Genomic DNA, 18242 nt, shown 5'->3' on the forward strand with positions numbered 1-18242 from the left:
TTATAGTTATTGCTATTATTAATACTAATATTATAATTATTTCTTTTATTAATACTAATATTATAGTTATTGCTATTATTAATACTACTATTATTAATATTTATGTTTAAATGTATTTATACAGCTCTTTTTTTTAAGAATGCTGTTACAAAGCAGCTTCACGGAGATCCGGGTTCGAGCCTGTTCTGAGCGAGCCAAAGACAACTGTATTGACTGTTATTGCTGTTATTATTACTAATATTACTAATAATCAGACTAGTCGATGACACTTTGCTTTTCTCCATAATGTGAATCTGGCAGTTGTTCTTTATACTGTATCAGAAGTTGATGAATGGATCAATAGAAACCTGAAAATACCTGAAATTAAATCTTTTTATATCAAGTTCTATTAAAAGTGAAATAACTCAACTTTCTCATTTAATTTCAAGTACTTTGAGATGCATGGCCTCTATTTGTATTATTATTATTATTGTTTTTTTTATAATAATTATAATTGTTTATTGTTATTATTATTATTATTATTATTATTCATGTTGTGTCACATAGAAACCCAGAGCTGTATTGCTGCTCTTTAAAAAAGTATGCTATGTAAGAAACCGACAAAGCTACTGTCCGGGTCCGAGCCTGTTTTTAACAAGCCACTGTTATTATTGACTATTATTATTACTAATATTACTAATCATCAGACTAGTATTTCTGCAGCATATTCCGATTATCGATTATGCAGTACACTGCATAAACTGTAAACAACAGAATTAGAGTAGTAGTTTGAGATTAGATGGTCAGAAGTGAGTGTGTGTGTGTGTGTGTGTGTGTGTGTGTGTGTGTGTGTGTGGTAGATGTATGTTGCTGGACTTACCACAGTACCAGGAGCAGGTAATAAACACCCCCAACAGCAGGACAGACCCAGGCTGCATCCTGTACTGCCCAGCTCAGTCTCAGCTCTGAGCTAGCATCCCCAGTATATCACACACACACACACACACACACACACACAAAGACATCACAATTGACCACAACCGGCTCTCATTCTCTGAAATACCTGCTGAAGACACACACACACACACACACACACACACACACACACACACACACACACACACACACTCACTTATTCCTACTCCCCCCACAGTGGGCCTCAAAGCCAACCACAGAGCAGTTTTCTGTTTTTGCAGCCCGATGCTAGTTCACCCCCCAACACCAACCCCCCCCCCATGCTTTACACCACTGATATAGCAACCCGCCAAAGTCAGTCTGACCGCAGCTGGCTCTTAAAGGGATGGCGAGCGACACACTGATTGGTTTATTACCTCCCGTTACGCCCAAAAATAAAACACACCCCTGATTCATTAAGAGACTCAGTACGTGACTTTGTAGCGTTTCGAGCCAAGCAAGGCGAAATTTTCCCATCGTTACCATAGCAAAGACACACCGACACGCCCCCTAAATCAAGCTGCATGGTGCACAGCTGACGGCTTGCCTAAAGAGGGCTTGCCAAAATAGGGCCCGATGTGTTTGCTTTATGATATTATAATACATTATATTATATTGTTGAACTCACAGAGTCGTAATTTCAGCTACATCACCTTTACCTCAACCAATCACCAGCCTTTTAAAGATCTCTGAATAATAAGTGATAATAATAAGTAATAAATAATAAGAAGAAGACATTACAGAATGACGTTTGGCAACCTTAAATGTAAAATTTAGTCTCACCACCTTAAAAACTCTTGTTGGCCTGCTGGCTTATTATTCTCATTGGCCATTTCTTATATAAAATAAATGTACACCCAAGAGAAGGTAGCCTTGGGGGAACGGCTACAGGCGGTAAAAAATTTAATACCTTTGGGCAGGCTAAAATTTGATATATGGAATATATTTCATATATTTTCTAAAATAAACAACTTACATTCATATTGGCCTGTTGCCTCTCATTTTTTCAGTTTTGAAAAGTTATTTTTTCTACCTTTAACTGCCTAATATTAATAATCTGTACCACTGGCACTGAAATGCTTTAATAACGCCCACATGAAACAGATAATAAGGATATGTAAAATAAGTATATCATATAAAAAGGATATGTTGATGTTCTAGAAAAAATAAAAGTATAAAGCAAAGAAAATTATTTCACATATTTATTATCACAGGTATTACCGCTATGCCAGTGAACTATATTCATATGGTTTATAAACATGTACCTATTTAACCTCCTTTAACTTTATTTTAACATTTATTTAATAGAGTGTTTATTTATAGTGTGTTTATTCTTACACAAATGGTTGCAAAAGTCGAAAGTCGAAAATTGACATGTTGCTCTCATTTTTTAAGTCTTATTTTTTCTACTCTTAACTGACTAATATTAATAATCTGACAAAACGCTGACAGTATAATCCTGTGGTAGCGCAAGACTGACCGAGTCACACTCAGCAGCTTCAGAAAATATTAACCTGCTCTTATAGCCGTCAGCAATGAGGCCAGAGAAGGTAGCCTGGGGGGAACGATTACATACAGACAAAGAGTGAAGGGATGGGGGCACACCCACTATGCAAATAGATGATACTGGGAGCCAATGAGAGAAGGGTTTTACTTCAAAATGTTGCACATTCAAACCCAGTGTATATTACAGAACCAGCGCAGCTACAGGTTTTAAAATATCATTTCATATCTATTATATTTAATATAAGTGTAATATAGTGTGAATATTATGGATTATGTTCTTTATAAACACAGTGCCTGACTATTTAACCCTGGAATGATGTAATTTGTTCAGAAAGGAGATGTAGAGATGGGTGATTTGGCTGATATATGTCGCCACCAGTTTGGTCCCGCCCAGTTGCCCAGCGATTGGCTCCGCCCCTGCCCTCCATGTACAGCAGGATCTGTGAGGGTCCAGCTGTTCCAGGGCCTGGGCTGAGGACAGGGCCTACATCAAAGACTTTAACCCACGATTCAGATGAAACTGAGGTCTTACTCTTATGTCCTAATGTTGATAAATGCAAAGATGCTGATATCACTGTAAATCCAGGTGGGTTCTCAGTCAGACCCGGCACCACTGTAAATACCCACGGGGTTGTTTCAGCTCTGACCTCTCGCATGGTGCAAACATGTGACACATAGTTAAAAACTTCCTTCTTCCACCTACGCCATTTTTCTCTCGTTAAATGATATATATCATTATATTTATATAATTATTATTATATTTGATATAAATAATTATAATTATATATAATATATATATAAACCTGAATTGAATTGAATTGCCTTGGTGGAGATGTTCTGACCCAGTCATTATCTAGAACATCACAGTTTGGTTCTGGTCAAAGTGTCTCAGATTCTTATGCTTGCCCATTTTTCCTGCTTCATCACCTTCAGCATCTTCAAGACCTGACTGTTCACTCACTGCCTAATATGTAGATCCACCCCTTTACAGGAACCACTGGACCCAGATCATCAGTGTAAGTCACTTCACCTGGCAGTGGTTCTAATGTTATGGCTGATATCAATATTAAAAAGTAGTGATTAAAAAAAGCAGTTACTAGTATATAATTATAAACCATACAATTATATTTATTAGTTATTGTTTATTATTATTGTTCCTCAAATATTTAACATATTGATTGAGCATCTCAGTCTTAGTCTAAATTAGATTAGTGAATGTGTTATTTAAGTTATTTAGGTTAAATTACAACTTAACTAATTAAAATTCCCACATTTTGACAGTTGCTTTACTGAACTCAGCCTGTAGAGGGCGCCACAGTGACTCACGCTGATCTCTGATGAAGCGTTTCTATTGGTCAGCACTGCTGGTTCCTGTATTGATCCTGTATTGAGATCTATGGTTGGTGGTGTGAGAAGTGTGTAACACTGGCAGTAAATAAACACACTGTCCACACACACACAGCCCTGTGCAAAAGTTTGGGCACCTCTGTTCAGATGGCTCTCTGTGGCTGCTGTTCTGATTTCAGTTTAGTCTGATTTCAGTTCAGTCTGATTTCAGTCTGATTTCAGTTCAGTATGATTTCAGACAGATTTCAGTCTGATTTCAGTTCAGTCTGATTTCAGTTCAGTCTGATTTCAGTCTGATTTCAGTTCAGTCTGATTTCAGTCTGATTTCAGTTCAGTCTGATTTCAGTTCAGTCTGATTTCAGTCTGATTTCAGTTCAGTCTGATTTCAGTTCAGTCTGATTTCAGTTCAGTCTGATTTCAGTCTGATTTCAGTTCAGTCTGATTTCAGTCTGATTTCAGTTCAGTCTGATTTCAGTTCAGTCTGATTTCAGTTCAGTCTGATTTCAGTCTGATTTCAGTTCAGTCTGATTTCAGTTCAGTCTGATTTCAGTCTAAACAGTTTAGACCTTTTCTATTTAAATCAACTGAACAGGAAGTCCAGCCCGACGCTATTGGTCAGATACAGAGTCACACACACACAGAGGTACCTCTGACACTAAGTGCTTTAATAACGGCCCGCCCACCTGAAGCAGATCATACGCATATGTAAAATAAGGAGATCATATAAAAAGGATATTTTGATGTTCTATAAAAAACAGAAGGATAAAGCAAAGAATAATACACAGTAAACTGTAATGTGCAGTAATAACCACACTGTAAATATTCAATATGTGTGCAATAACTCATTCTAATAATTTCATATATTTTTCATCACAGGTATGCCACTGAACTATATTTATATCATTTATATACCTGCACACATTTACATTTCTCTATAGAGTGTTTATTTATTGAGTGTTTATTTATTGAGTGTTTATTTATATTGTTTATTTATTGAGTGTTTATTTATATAGTGTGTGTATTTATAGTGTTTATTTATAGAGTGTTTATTTATAGAGTTTTTATAGTGTTTATTTATAGAGTGTTTATTTATAGTGTTTATTTATTGAGTGTTTATTTATAGTGTTTATTTATAGTGTTTATTTATTGAGTGTTTATTTATAGTGTTTATTTATTGAGTGTTTATTTATAGTGTTTATTTATTGAGTGTTTATTTATGGTGTTTATTTATAGAGTGTTTATTTATAGTGTTTATTTATTGAGTGTTTATTTATGGTGTTTATTTATAGAGTGTTTATTTATAGTGTTTATTTATTGAGTGTTTATTTATGGTGTTTATTTATAGAGTGTTTATTTATAGTGTTTATTTAATAAAAAATAATTGAATAATAAAAATAATTACAATCATAATAATAATAATAATAATAAGTGACATATGTACAGTAAAATGTCTTGTGTATGGTGTGATGCAATCATGACTTTTATTTAAGAAAATTTCAAAACAAGCCAGATTTGTAAAAACTAAAAAAACCATTTATTTAACATATTTTGTTGAATTATCTCAATTCAGTGAATGAATTAAATCTTCAAACTGTCATATGCACTCAATACTTTTATTCTTTAATTTTACAATTAAAGTCTTATTTTTTAAGTTTTTTATCAGTTTTATTTTAAAGATTTAAAAAAAATAATAATAATGACACTTACTAAATAAATGAATGTAAATAATTAAAGCTTCACATTGTAATAATCACTCCTCACATTTGTGCAATATTATTACATTCTGAAACAAAAGCTAAGGCGTTTATTTAGAGCTATATTTAATAAATATCTGCATAATCGAGTGATTTAAGGCTTTTTAATACGCACTCATGACTTTTATTCTATAAATTTACATTTCAACACAAAAGTCTTGTGTCTGTTTATTTATAAACACATTTTAAATGTAAAATATTGTGAATAACTGGTTAAATAATATTTAATAAATAAATAAATAAACAGCGCAGCACAGCAGCGCCCTCTACCGTCACTCCGCCGTACACATATATAAACCCCCGGCTCTCCAGCAGCTTCATCACTCGCGCGTCCGCCCGTCTCTCTCTCGCCCGGTCTGTCCGCATCCTCCCGGGCAGCAGCAGCAGCATCAGTGGCCATGATCTCCCTGGATCTGGGCTGGGATGTTCTCGGAGTGTACGTGGAGAACCAGGTTGCGGTGGGTCTGCAGGGCTCGAGCGTGGGGCTGGCGTTGGCGCTGGGCTTCGGGGCCGCCTACGCGTGCTACTACCTCACCTCCATAGCCAAGGTAGGAAGACTGCAGCACGTGCACGCGCGATGCTATTGCAATGAAAAGCAATGCAATGGCGTGCAGTGCAATGCAATGGCGTGCAGTGCAATGCAATGCAATGCAATGTCATGTCATGTCATGCAGTGCTGTGCTGTGCATGACATTGCATTGCTTTGCATTGCTTTGCATTGGAATTACTTTGCATTGCATTGCATTGCATGCCTTTAACACCACCTTTCCTCGTGCATATCACCTTGTTTCCCTTTGCATCACCTTCCCAAACCACCTCGTGCGGCTTTCGGTGCTCTGTTTTTTTTCTCCAGCCGTCCCCAGACTGCAGGGTGTCTCCGAGAGCCCCGGCGTTTTGCATTTTAGCCCTCATCCCAGCTTCCCTGCACGAATGCTTGCATGTATTGCCTAAAATTGAACCCCATTAGTTATTTATTAATATTCCTGATCTGAAAAGCTATAACCCGCGTGCATGTTGATGGGTCTTATTGATTGGTGGTGGATGTGACCGTGCTGCTCGATGAGGGTGGTCCAGGCTGGCAGGCCGGGCTCGTGCCGGTCCTGCTGAATGAATGGGGGCTGACCTGTTTGGGGGGGGGGGTGCTGTATGGCAGGTTCATTACCGTGTCCTTTGTGTGTGTGTTACTGCCCTTTTTCTGCCCTCCTGGGCGGGCTTATAGCGCTGCTCTGTGGCGCCCCTTGCGGCGAGTGAGGGTTTTTTTCATGACAAAGCAAAAACTGTCTTCTCTGAATTAACCCCTTGAACCCCGAGGGCCTGTAGCACTGTGACCCCTCTCTCTCTCAGAACTGCAGGACAAAAGTTTGTGGACACCTCTTCTAATGAAGGCATGCTTATGAGCCTCTTTTGTTATTTCTTCATTGTTTGGGGACTCAGAGACCCCAGCGCTGACCGGAGTGTGTCGATAATGAGAATAGTCATTTTTTATAATAAATCTAAAGGACAGGTAGATAGACATGCAGATATACCTATAGATAGACATGCAGATATACCTATAGATAGACATGCAGATATACCTATAGATAGACATGCAGAAATGTCTATAGATAGACATGCAGATATACCTATAGATAGACATGCAGAAATGCCTATAGATAGACATGCAGAAATGCCTATAGATAGACATGCAGATATACCTATAGATAGACATGCAGATTTACCTATAGATAGACATGCAGATATACCTATAGATAGACATGCAGAAATACCTATAGATAGACATGCAGATATACCTATAGATAGACATGCAGATATACCTATAGATAGACATGCAGATATACCTATAGATAGACAGACGGACATATAGACATATCAAAAGTTGATTTAGATTTATTTAGAATTAAAAGTAGTTTTATTTTACTTGTAACATCCATTATACTTCAGTTTAAAATTTTTGAAAGAAAGCTGTTTTTATTTGTGATATTTTGTATTTACCATATTTCTATCTGGCTGTTTTTTTTATCTCTAGCTGATTGTTTTTATATCTGGCTGATTTTGTTATCTGGCTGATTTTTTATATCTAGCTGATTTTTTGTACCTGCAGATTTTTTTTATCTCTCACTGACTTTTTTATATCTAGCAGTTTGTTATATCTAACTGATTTTATTATCTAGCTGATTTTTTTATGTGTAGCTAATTAATTTTTCCTACTAGCTGATTTTTTTTATCTCTTACTGATTTTTTTAATCTATCTGATATCTTTTTTAACAGATTTTTAATTATCTAGCTGTTTTTTTATATCTAGCCGATTTTTATATCTGGCTGAATTTTTTCTAATTAATTATTTGTATCTGGCTTATTTTGTATCTCTTACTGTTTTTTATATCTAGCTGATTTATTATCTCTTACTGTTTTTTATCTCTAGCTGATTTTTTATCTCTAGCTGATTTTTTATCTCTTACTGTTTATTATCTCTAGCTGATTTTTTATATCTAGCTGATTTTTTTTATCTCTAGCTGATTTTTTATATCTAGCTGATTTTTTTTATCTCTAGCTGATTTTTTATATCTAGCTGATTTTTTTTATCTCTAGCTGATTTTTTATATCTAGCAGATTTTTTATCTCTAGCTGATTTTTTTTATATCTAGCTGATTTTTTTATCTCTAGCTGATTTTTTATATCTAGCAGATTTTTTATCTCTAGCTGATTTTTATTATCTCTAGCTGATTTATTATCTCTTACTGTTTTTTATCTCTAGCTGATTTTTTTCTCTAGCTGATTTATTATATCTAGCTGATGTTTTTTATCTCTAGCTGATTTTTTATCTCTTACTGTTTATTATCTCTAGCTGATTTTTTATATCTAGCTGATTTTTTTATCTCTAGCTGATTTTTTATATCTAGCTGATTTTTTTATCTCTAGCTGATTTTTTATATCTAGCTGATTTTTTTTATCTCTAGCTGATTTTTTTATATCTAGCTGATTTTTTTTTATCTCTAGCTGATTTTTTTATATCTAGCTGATTTTTTATATCTAGCTGATTTTTATTATCTAGCTGTTTTTATCTAGGTGTCGTGGTTTTTGGTGTTTGCTTGTGATGTATCAGATTCTCTCTAAACCTGGTCTGTTGGTCAGCTGTGTGAACCCCAGCTCGCTTGTAGAAGCTGTTCTGGGGAGCTGTGCTGAGCCGGCGTCTGCTGTGTAGAGAATCACTGCCCTGTCCCAGCTGGAGTGTTTTCACTGATGCCCCTTCCCTCCTCTCCCACCTCTGTCTTCCAGAAGCCAAAGCTGATCGCAGGAGGGAAGAAGTTTTATGAATTCCTGAGGGATCACTGTCCCGTGGTGACGGAGACATATTACCCCCCGTTCTGGTGCTGGGAGAGCCGGGCACAGACTCTCCTCCGACCCTTCGTTACCGCCAAACCCTGGGTGTCCTACAGGAAGTGAGTGTTTCACGGTTTGCTCTCCTCACACATCACTGTGTTTCTGAAATGACTGCCCTGACCTCACTCAGGCCTCACTGGTCAGCCTCGGGAATTACCGTCACTCTAGTACGCAAAGCCAGGCCGTTAAGAGAGTTTAACCCTTTAAAGCCTGAAACATCAAGTCATTGCCAGAAAATTATTTTTTAACTGGACTGTTTATTTTACCGGCTGACCAATTATTTAATTACATTTTATATAACAGTTGAATCAAATGAAAACATTTAGAAACTAAACATTTTTTACATTTGACATTTTTAAACAATATTTGACTTTTTTTTTTTTTTTACATTTTTAAACTTTTAAGCTTAGAAATCTGTATGTATTTTTCTGGTGTGTGCAGTGTGTGGATGATCCACCAGGGGGCCGACAACCAGGTCCAGTCTGGCTCTGTAGAGGGGCTCTTCAGACTGATGAGCAGAGAGCAGTTCTCTGCTGTGCTGTGATTGGCTGATGAGCTTATAGTCTACAGAGATGGAGGGCACTTGGTGTGATGAGTGCAGTGTGTATCAGAACTAGAGATGCACCGATCCGATATTAGGATCGGATATTGGTCCCGATATTAACAAAATTAGCTGGATCGGGTATCGGATAATTAGGCCGACCCATGAAGCCGATCCTTTCACTTTAATTGGTCGGTGTGAGACTGAACGAAACGTTTACATGTTTGATTACTGCTTGGATGTTTAGCCAAGTTACTTGTTTAATGATTGATATAAATTGTTATAAATAAATATAAATTGTGTTAATTTTATATATTTTGTTTTATAAAGTTAGTAAGGTAATGTTTAAGTGAATCCTAATGCCTTAGGCCTCTTCCACATGGTGCGGTATACGGTTTATTAATTCAGCAAAGGAATTTAATCGGTATTGAGTATCGACAGATATGCAAAGTTTATGTATCGTATCGGTATCAGAACTAAAAAAGCCAGATCGGTGCATCCCTACTCAGAACACTGAGCAGAGCGTCAGCATCTTATATAAGTCATTTTGCAGCATTTCTATTGGTTCATTCATTTTAAAACTCTGATATCATATAAAGAACAGGAAGTAGAGCTGGGCAATATGACAATATTTTATCGTATCGTGATAAATTATGTTATCGTGGTTCACAATATGCGTTTATGAGTGTATTGTGAATATCGTCAGTGCTTAAAGAGCACTTAAAGAGATGATCTGAATATTTAATTGAGTGGAGTGAAGCATATTTTGAGTAAAAATCATGGTACTCAGTATGGGAGAGTATTTGAATAGCAGTTTTTAAAAATGACGCTGTTGGTGTGTTTTGTATTGCGATAAATATCGAATATCATAAAAAATGTCCTTAAATATCGTGATATCAATTTTTTCCATATCGCCCAGCTCTAATGGAAGGTTTTTGCCTAACGGGTAATATATGAAAAACATAAATTTTTCTCCATAATCTGAAGCTTGCAGCTGCTTCTGTACACTGTTAAATCAGCTCCTGAATCCTGGTCCCGGAGATCTACCACCCTGCAGAGTTTAGCCCCACCCCTCTTTAGGGTGGTAGATCTCCAGGACCAGGATTGAGCAGCCCTGGTCTAAATAATCCTGGATGACCTGAAATAAACTCTTATTTTACCTTGACTTCCATTCAGAGTGAAGAGCTCTGCCTCCTCCTGTAAAGTCACCAATTTGGAGATGCATGCTTTTCATTGGCCAGCGCTGATTTTAGGATCACATCACCTCATGGTCCAGTGTGTCTAAATAGGGACCAATCAGTTCTAATGTGGACTGTTACTGCAGGGGCTGGGGGATTGGCTGTAGTGTGATGGAGCAGGATAATATCATTAGAATAATTTTAGTCATTATGCAAATAAGAATGTGATGTATTTGCATAACTACTGAAATATCTTTGAAGCCAGAGTGAACTAAACACTTAGTTTTAGTGAATAATACATTTAAAGATGAATTTTATCAATTATTTTACATGTTTACTGGTTACAGTCGGGTTCAGAAAGGGGGTTTGGTGTGAAAAGCTGGGTTCTAGATAACCTCCCCCAGTCAGAGCTGGAGTTTTACACTGGAGGTTCTAGATAACCTCCCCCAGTCAGAGCTGGAGTTCTACAGTGGAGGTTCTAGATAACCTCTCCCAGTCAGAGCTGTTCTACAGTGGAGGTTCTAGATAACCTCTCCCAGTCAGAGCTGTTCTACAGTGGAGGTTCTAGATAAGCTCCCCTAGTCAGAGCTGGACTTCTACGGTGGAGGTTCTAGATAACCTCTCCCAGTCAGAGCTGGAGTTCTACAGTGGAGGTTCTAGATAAGCTCCCCCAGTCAGAGCTGGAGTTCTACAGTGGAGGTCCTAGATAACCTCCCCCAGTCAGAGCTGTGGTTCTACAGTGGAGGTGAAGGGAAGCAGACGTCTGAAGCTCTAATAATAAAAGCTCCTCACAGAAAGTTCTTCACCTAATGGTGATGAAGACGCTGCCTGATGCCTGAGACACGGTTCTACCAGAGTTCTGAGAAGAGTTCGGCTCTAGAACCTGCTTTTAGAACCAGATCATTAAAATGGTGGAGGGATACATGCTGCAGGGTGTAGTGCAGCTACAGAAAGTAGTCCCTAAAGAGAACTGGATTAGTGGAGATTCTCTATTCACTATTTTACCATCATCATCATCATCATCATCATCATCACTCCATATAAAACTCAGAAGACTCGTTTAGCTGCACTGGTGGGTTTGGATAGGAGAGAAATTATGGTCTGTATCTGTGTTGTAGTCATGGCGACCGAAGCCTTTTAGCCAGCGTTGTGGTATAAGCCCTCTCTGTGTGGGATGGAGTGTAGGTGATCGGTCATGGCTGCAGGTTCACTGGTTGCTTGGCTCGTGAGCCGGCCCTAGAGCCACGGTATGCAGGGTGGTGTCGGGACGCAGCAGCTGCAGGTGGTGCATTAAATCACCTGAGCTACAACATTTAGTGCTTTTCCCTCAGAAGTTAATCTCCTGAGCTTGTCCTCAGGACTTAGCCGGGGGCTGGAAGGGGGACAGCACGCTGCTCTCGTTCAGATGAGCTCTGGGGGCAGCTTTCAATAATTAAGCGGGTTTAAGTGGTTTGATGCTGTAACGTATCTTCCTCCGGGCGCAGACCCGAGAAATCCGACACCCGAATCACGTCATGCCACGTCATGCCAGAGACGCTCCGGAGAGCCTGCGGATTACCCTCCGCTTGTTCCCTCAGACCTGCCCGGGTTTGGCTTCTGCTTGAATTTCTGTGAACCAGTTCACATCACACTGTCCTTTACAGTCAGGTCCAAAAGTATTTGGACAGGGACACAATGTCTTTTGAATTATGTTGTGAGGCCCGACTGGTCCAGCGGACTGAGGCACTGTCACTATGCTTGAGCATACGTCGGAGGGGGCGTGTGTTGGTCCTCCATCACTGGGGTGACGAGAGGGGTATGAACAGGGTTGGGTAATTGCTGGCCCCTAATTGGGGATGAACAACGAGTAAAAAATAATAATATATTAATAATTAATAATTCCTCATAATAAAACCCTTTCAGTGGTTTCTTATCATGTTGTTAGGTAGGTTCTCCTTTTGAGTTTTGGTTCCTTTCATTGGTTCCTTATTGTGCTCTCAGGTAGATTCTCCTTTTGAGTCTTGGTTCCTTTCATTGGTTCCTTATTGTGCTCTTAGGTAGGTTCTCCTTTTGAGTCTTGGTTCCTTTCAGTGGTTCCTTATCATGCTCATAGGTTCTCCTTCTGAGTCTTGGTTCCTTTCAGTGGTTCCCTATCATGCTCTTAGGTAGGTTCTCCTTTTGAGTTTTGGTTTCTTTCAGTGGTTCCTTATCATGCTCTAAGGTAGGTTCTCCTTTTGAGTCTTGGTTCTTTTCAGTGGTTCCTTATCATGCTCATAGGTTCTCCTTCTGAGTTTTGGTTCCTTTCAGTGGTTCCCTATCACGCTCTTAGGTAGGTTCTCCTTTTGAGTTTTGGTTTCTTTCAGTGGTTCCTTATCGTGCTCTAAGGTAGGTTCTCCTTTTGAGTCTTGGTTCCTTTCAGTGGTTCCTTATCGTGCTCTTAGGTAGGTTCTCCTTTTGAGTCTTGGTTCCTTTCAGTTGTTCCTTATCGTGCTCTAAGGTTCTTCTTCTGAGTCTTGGTTCCTTTCAGTGGTTCCTGTTCATGTTCTTAGTGTGGGTCTTGGTTCATAATATTAATAATGTAATAATATATAATAATTATATTTTGGGCGCTGTTCCCCATCTCTGTGGATTTGAGATGAGTATTGGTACAGTATCTGTATCGGTGCAACACTATTAATATTAGTACAGTAATCTATACATAATAAAATAGTAGGTTATTATATATAATATTAAATTAGATTCATTTATTTGATATTATTTTATATTTAGACTCATTTTAAGAGGATCCCGCTCGCTAAGAGTGTTAATGTTTTACAGTGGGTTTAACCAAAAGTACTGCATTTACTGAATTACAGCCACAGTCTATTACCACAGGCAAAAGTAATTGGACAGGAATGAATTAATTAGGACTATTAAGCAGTTTGTGGTTGTGAACTCAGCAGTGTGATGACTGATGATGATGATGATGATGAAGGTGCTCAGCAGGGCTGTCTGTGTGGAGCTCCGCTCTGCTCTGAGTGGCTGAAGGTTCTGTGCTGCTGAAGGGCAACTGTGTGATCGGCTGCAGCAGCTGAACGTCCTCTCCTCACACTCGACACGTGCAGGGAGACAGAGAATGTGTGATGTCATCTACCAAAGCCTGGCACAGTGTGTGTGTGTGTGTGTGTGTGTGTGTGCGAGGCTGGCACTGTCTCACACTCGGGTGTGAATTCATGACATCTGCTCTGAAACAGATCCGACGGTGAGCGCAGAACCGAGAGGCAGACGCTAGCTCGGTCAGCTTATCTAACCCGGTACACACAAAAAACTAGAACATCTGACCATATCAGTCCAGTTCTAGCAGCACTTCATTGGCTCCCAGTTAAATCCCGTATCGATTACAAAATTCTTCTATTAACGTATAAAGCCCTACATGGCCTCGCTCCTGAGCACCTGCGGGATCTTATAGTATATTACGAACCATCAAGACTACTTAGATCTCAGGGTGCTGGCCTTTTACTCGTTTAGATCTCAGGGTGCTGGCCTCTTACTCGTTTAGATCTCAGGGTGCTGGCCTCTTACTCGTTTAGATCTCAGGGTGCTGGCCTCTTACTCGTTTAGATCTCAGGGTGCTGGCCTCTTACTCGTTTAGATCTCAGGGTGCTGGCCTCTTACTCGTTTAGATCTCAGGGTGCTGGCCTCTTACTCGTTCCCAAAATTCAGAAAACCTCAGCAGGGGGAGGAGCCTTTTCTTATAAAGCCCCCCAGCTCTGGAATAACCTTCCAGATAATGTTGGGGACTCAGACTCAGTCTTAATCTTTAAATCTAAGCTGAAAACGTATATGTTTAGTTTAGCTTTTGGTAATTAATGTATCTTAGATAAGGGCTGCAGGTCCAGGGGTTCGAGGACACAGGGAATTGTAGTACACTGAGATGCTGGAGCTGTCGTCTCGCTGCTTACACGCGATCACTCAGGTTTGTTGACGGTGGAGCAGATAGATGCTGGTGTTCTCAGGGTGTGCCCGTGTCCGTGTTACCTTCTGGCTCTCTCCTTTTAATTATGCTGTGATAATCAGACCTGCCGGAGTCGTCAGACACACTCTGATGCTAAAATTCCTCTCAGTACTAACTCTCTCTTTCTCTTTTTACCTTCTCTGAGTAAACGGCCACCCAGCCTGACCTGCTGGAAGACTGCCCGCTGAGGTCCCCTCTACCTGCGTCAAACCAGCTGCCACCTACCAGTCCGGCCACCCATGGCGGACCGGCGGCTCTCCTGCCTGCCGCTGCTGCCTGTTTGGTGGCCGTGCTGAAACCTAGATGGACTCGTGTCTGTCTGACACTATTAATATCACCACTATTAACTATCTGCTGTATCTGGTTTAGTAATTTTTATCATTAATTAATAAATACTTCTGATCAGAGGAGGACGGGTCGGGTCTCCCTTGTGAGTCTTGGTTCCTCCCAAGGTTTCTTCCTTCAGCTCTGAGGGAGGTTCTCCTTGCCACTGTCGCCGTTGGCTCCTCACTGGGGGTCTTTGATCCTTCATGTTATTTCTTCTTTCTTCTCTGTCTCTGTCCTTTATTAAGTACTAATTATGTAAAGCTGCTTTGTGACGACAACTGTTGTAAAAAGCTACACAAATAAATCTGACTTGACTTGACTTGACTTGACACACACACACACACACACACACACACACACACACTCAGTTGGGGGGGTCTGTGTTAAATCTGTACGCTGCTAGAACACAGCAGATGGTGTCTGTACTGAGGGAGCAGTGCTGGAACAGCGAGGCCAGGTCTTTACTTCTGCTCCACCCTGAAGACCATCGGGTTCAGGGTCAGAAGATCAGACGGTTTAGGGAGGACTGTGCTCTTAAAAAGGTTCTACGTTTAAGTCTTGGGTCCTTTCAATGGTTCCTTATCATGCTCTTAGGTAGGTTCTCCTCTTGAGTCTTGGTTCCTTTCATTGGTTCCTTATCGTGCTCTTAAAGAGCCTTGGTTTCTGTCAGTGGTTCCTTATGATGCTCTTAGGTAGGTTCTCCTCTTAAGTATTGGTTCCTTTCAGTGGTTCCTTATTGTGCTCTTAGGTAGGTTCTTCTCTTGAGTATTGGTTCCTTTCAGTGGTTCCTTATTGTGCTCTTAGGTAGGTTCTTCTCTTGAGTATTGGTTCCTTATTGTGCTCTTAGGTAGGTTCTTCTCTTGAGTATTGGTTCCTTTCAGTGGTTCCTTATTGTGCTCTTAGGTAGGTTCTTCTCTTGAGTATTGGTTCCTTTCAGTGGTTCTTTATCGTGCTCTTAGGTAGGTTCTCCCCTTGAGTATTGGTTCCTTTCAGTGGTTCCTTATCATGCTCTTAGGTAAGTTCTCCTTTTGAGTCTTGGTTGCTTTCAGTGGTTCCTTACTGTGTTCTTAGGTAGGTTCTCCTTTTGAGTCTTGGTTCCTTTCAGTGGTTCCTCTTCATGTTCTTAGTTTGAGCCTTGGTTCCTTTCTGTTGTTTTTTTTTTGGATGTTCTTAAAATCTTGTCATTGTAAGTCTTGGTTCCTTATGGTTTCTTCTCACGCATTTTCTCAGGTAGGTTCTCCTTTTGGTCTTGGTTCCTCTTTATGCTCTTAGTTTGAGTCCTGGTTCCTCTCAGTGGTACTTTGTCATGTTCCTAGACTCAAAAGGAGAACCTACCTTTTTTTTTCGTCTCTCATCATGCTCTACGTTTGAGCCTGTATTCTTCCCAGTGGTTCCTCATCATGTTCCTAGAAAGCCTTTTTTTTAGTCTTGGTTCCTCTCAGATGTTCTTGCTTGTTCTTTTCTGAACCCTGTTCCTTTGTAGTGCTTCTTCATTATGTTTTTTAGAGAACCACTCTTTAGAAAGAACCACTGAGAGGAACCAGGTTCTTTCAGAGTTCTATTGGTTCTACCTCAACCTTTTTTGAGTTTTAATTGGTGTCCTTCCTCATGAGTCTTTGTTCCTCTGCCCCTCATGCTCTTGGGGGTTGTCCTGACCCGGGTTCTGCTGATGAAGATGAGGGGTTCTCTCACTGAGAGCTGCTTTGAGGGAGGTGAGCGGTGTGTACGTCAGAGGCCCTGCTAAAGGAAGTAGAAGTGCTGATGAGACAGTGTGGCTAAAACCTTCTCCTCTGTAAAGAGGATGAGCGGTGTGTGTGTGTGTGTGTGTGTGTGTGTGTGTGTGTGTGCGCGTGCGCGTGTGTGTGTGTGTGTGTGTTCAGAGCCGAGCGGAGGCTGATCCTGCAGTGCATATTTAATACAGCCTCTGAAATTCCACTCTCGTTTAGCATGATCCCTCACTCTGAGAGAAGCTGAGTCAGTGTCAGTCTACTGTAATACACACACACACACACACACACTCCACCCGAGCTGCAGCGTCAAGCTAACTCCACCCAGTCTATATTCAGTGTGACCTTTGACACACTTACATTAATAACTCTAAATGTAGGTATTGTGATATACACTGAGGAGGCGGAGCTACAGTCTCTCATTAGGGTGAATATTAATAACGCTCTAAATGTAGGTATTGTGATATACACTGAGGAGGCTACAGTCTCTCATTAGGGTGAATATTAATAACTCTAAATGTAGGTATTGTGATATACACTGAGGAGGAGGAGCTACAGTCTCTCATTAGGGTGAATATTAATAACGCTCTAAATGTAGGTATTGTGATATACACTGAGGAGGAGGAGCTACAGTCTCTCATTAGGGTGAATATTAATAACGCTCTAAATATAGGTATTGTGAAATACACTGAGGAGGAGGAGCTACAGTCTCATTAGGGTGAATATTAATAACGCTCTAAATGTAGGTATTGTGAAATACACTGAGGAGGAGGAGCTACAGTCTCTCATTAGGGTGAATATTAATAACGCTCTAAATGTAGGTATTGTGATATACACGGAGGAGGCGGAGCTACAGTCTCATTAGGGTGAATATTAATAACTCTAAATGTAGGTATTGTGATATACACTGAGGAGGCGGAGCTACAGTCTGTCATTAGGGTGAATATTAATAACGCTCTAAATGTAGGTATTGTGATATACACTGAGGAGGAGGAGCTACAGTCTCATTAGGGTGAATATTAATAACTCTAAATGTAGGTATTGTGATATACAATGAGGAGGCGGAGCTACAGTCTCTCATTAGGGTGAATATTAATAACGCTCTAAATGTAGGTATTGTGATATACAATGAGGAGGCGGAGCTACAGTCTCTCATTAGGGTGAATATTAATAACGCTCTAAATGTAGGTATTGTGATATACACTGAGGAGGCGGAGCTACAGTCTGTCATTAGGGTGAATATTAATAACGCTCTAAATGTAGGTATTGTGATATACACTGAGGAGGTGGAGCTACAGTCTCTCATTAGGGGGAATATTAATAACGCTCTAAATGTAGGTATTGTGATATACACTGAGGAGGAGGAGCTACAGTCTCTCATTAGGGTGAATATTAATAACGCTCTAAATGTAGGTATTGTGATATACAATGAGGAGGCGGAGCTACAGTCTCTCATTAGGGTGAATATTAATAACGCTCTAAATGTAGGTATTGTGATATACACTGAGGAGGCGGAGCTACAGTCTGTCATTAGGGTGAATATTAATAACGCTCTAAATGTAGGTATTGTGATAT

The 18242-nt window shown here is 39.6% G+C and overlaps 1 protein-coding gene across 1 annotated transcript in view; it reads left to right on the forward strand.

Moving 5' to 3' along the window:
* The first annotated feature begins 5876 nt into the window (after nt 1–5876).
* Nucleotides 5877–18242, forward strand: part of abhd3 (abhydrolase domain containing 3, phospholipase) — a 43695-nt gene continuing 31329 nt past the window's right edge. The window contains exons 1-2 of the mRNA XM_072687136.1: nt 5877–6088; nt 8817–8980. Coding sequence (XP_072543237.1) covers nt 5939–6088; nt 8817–8980 — 314 coding nt within the window. The 5' untranslated portion in view covers nt 5877–5938. The remainder of the gene's footprint in view (nt 6089–8816; nt 8981–18242) is intronic.

This window comes from Salminus brasiliensis, chromosome 9 (genome assembly GCF_030463535.1).
Source record: "Salminus brasiliensis chromosome 9, fSalBra1.hap2, whole genome shotgun sequence".
Classification (NCBI taxonomy): Eukaryota; Metazoa; Chordata; class Actinopteri; order Characiformes; family Bryconidae; genus Salminus; species Salminus brasiliensis.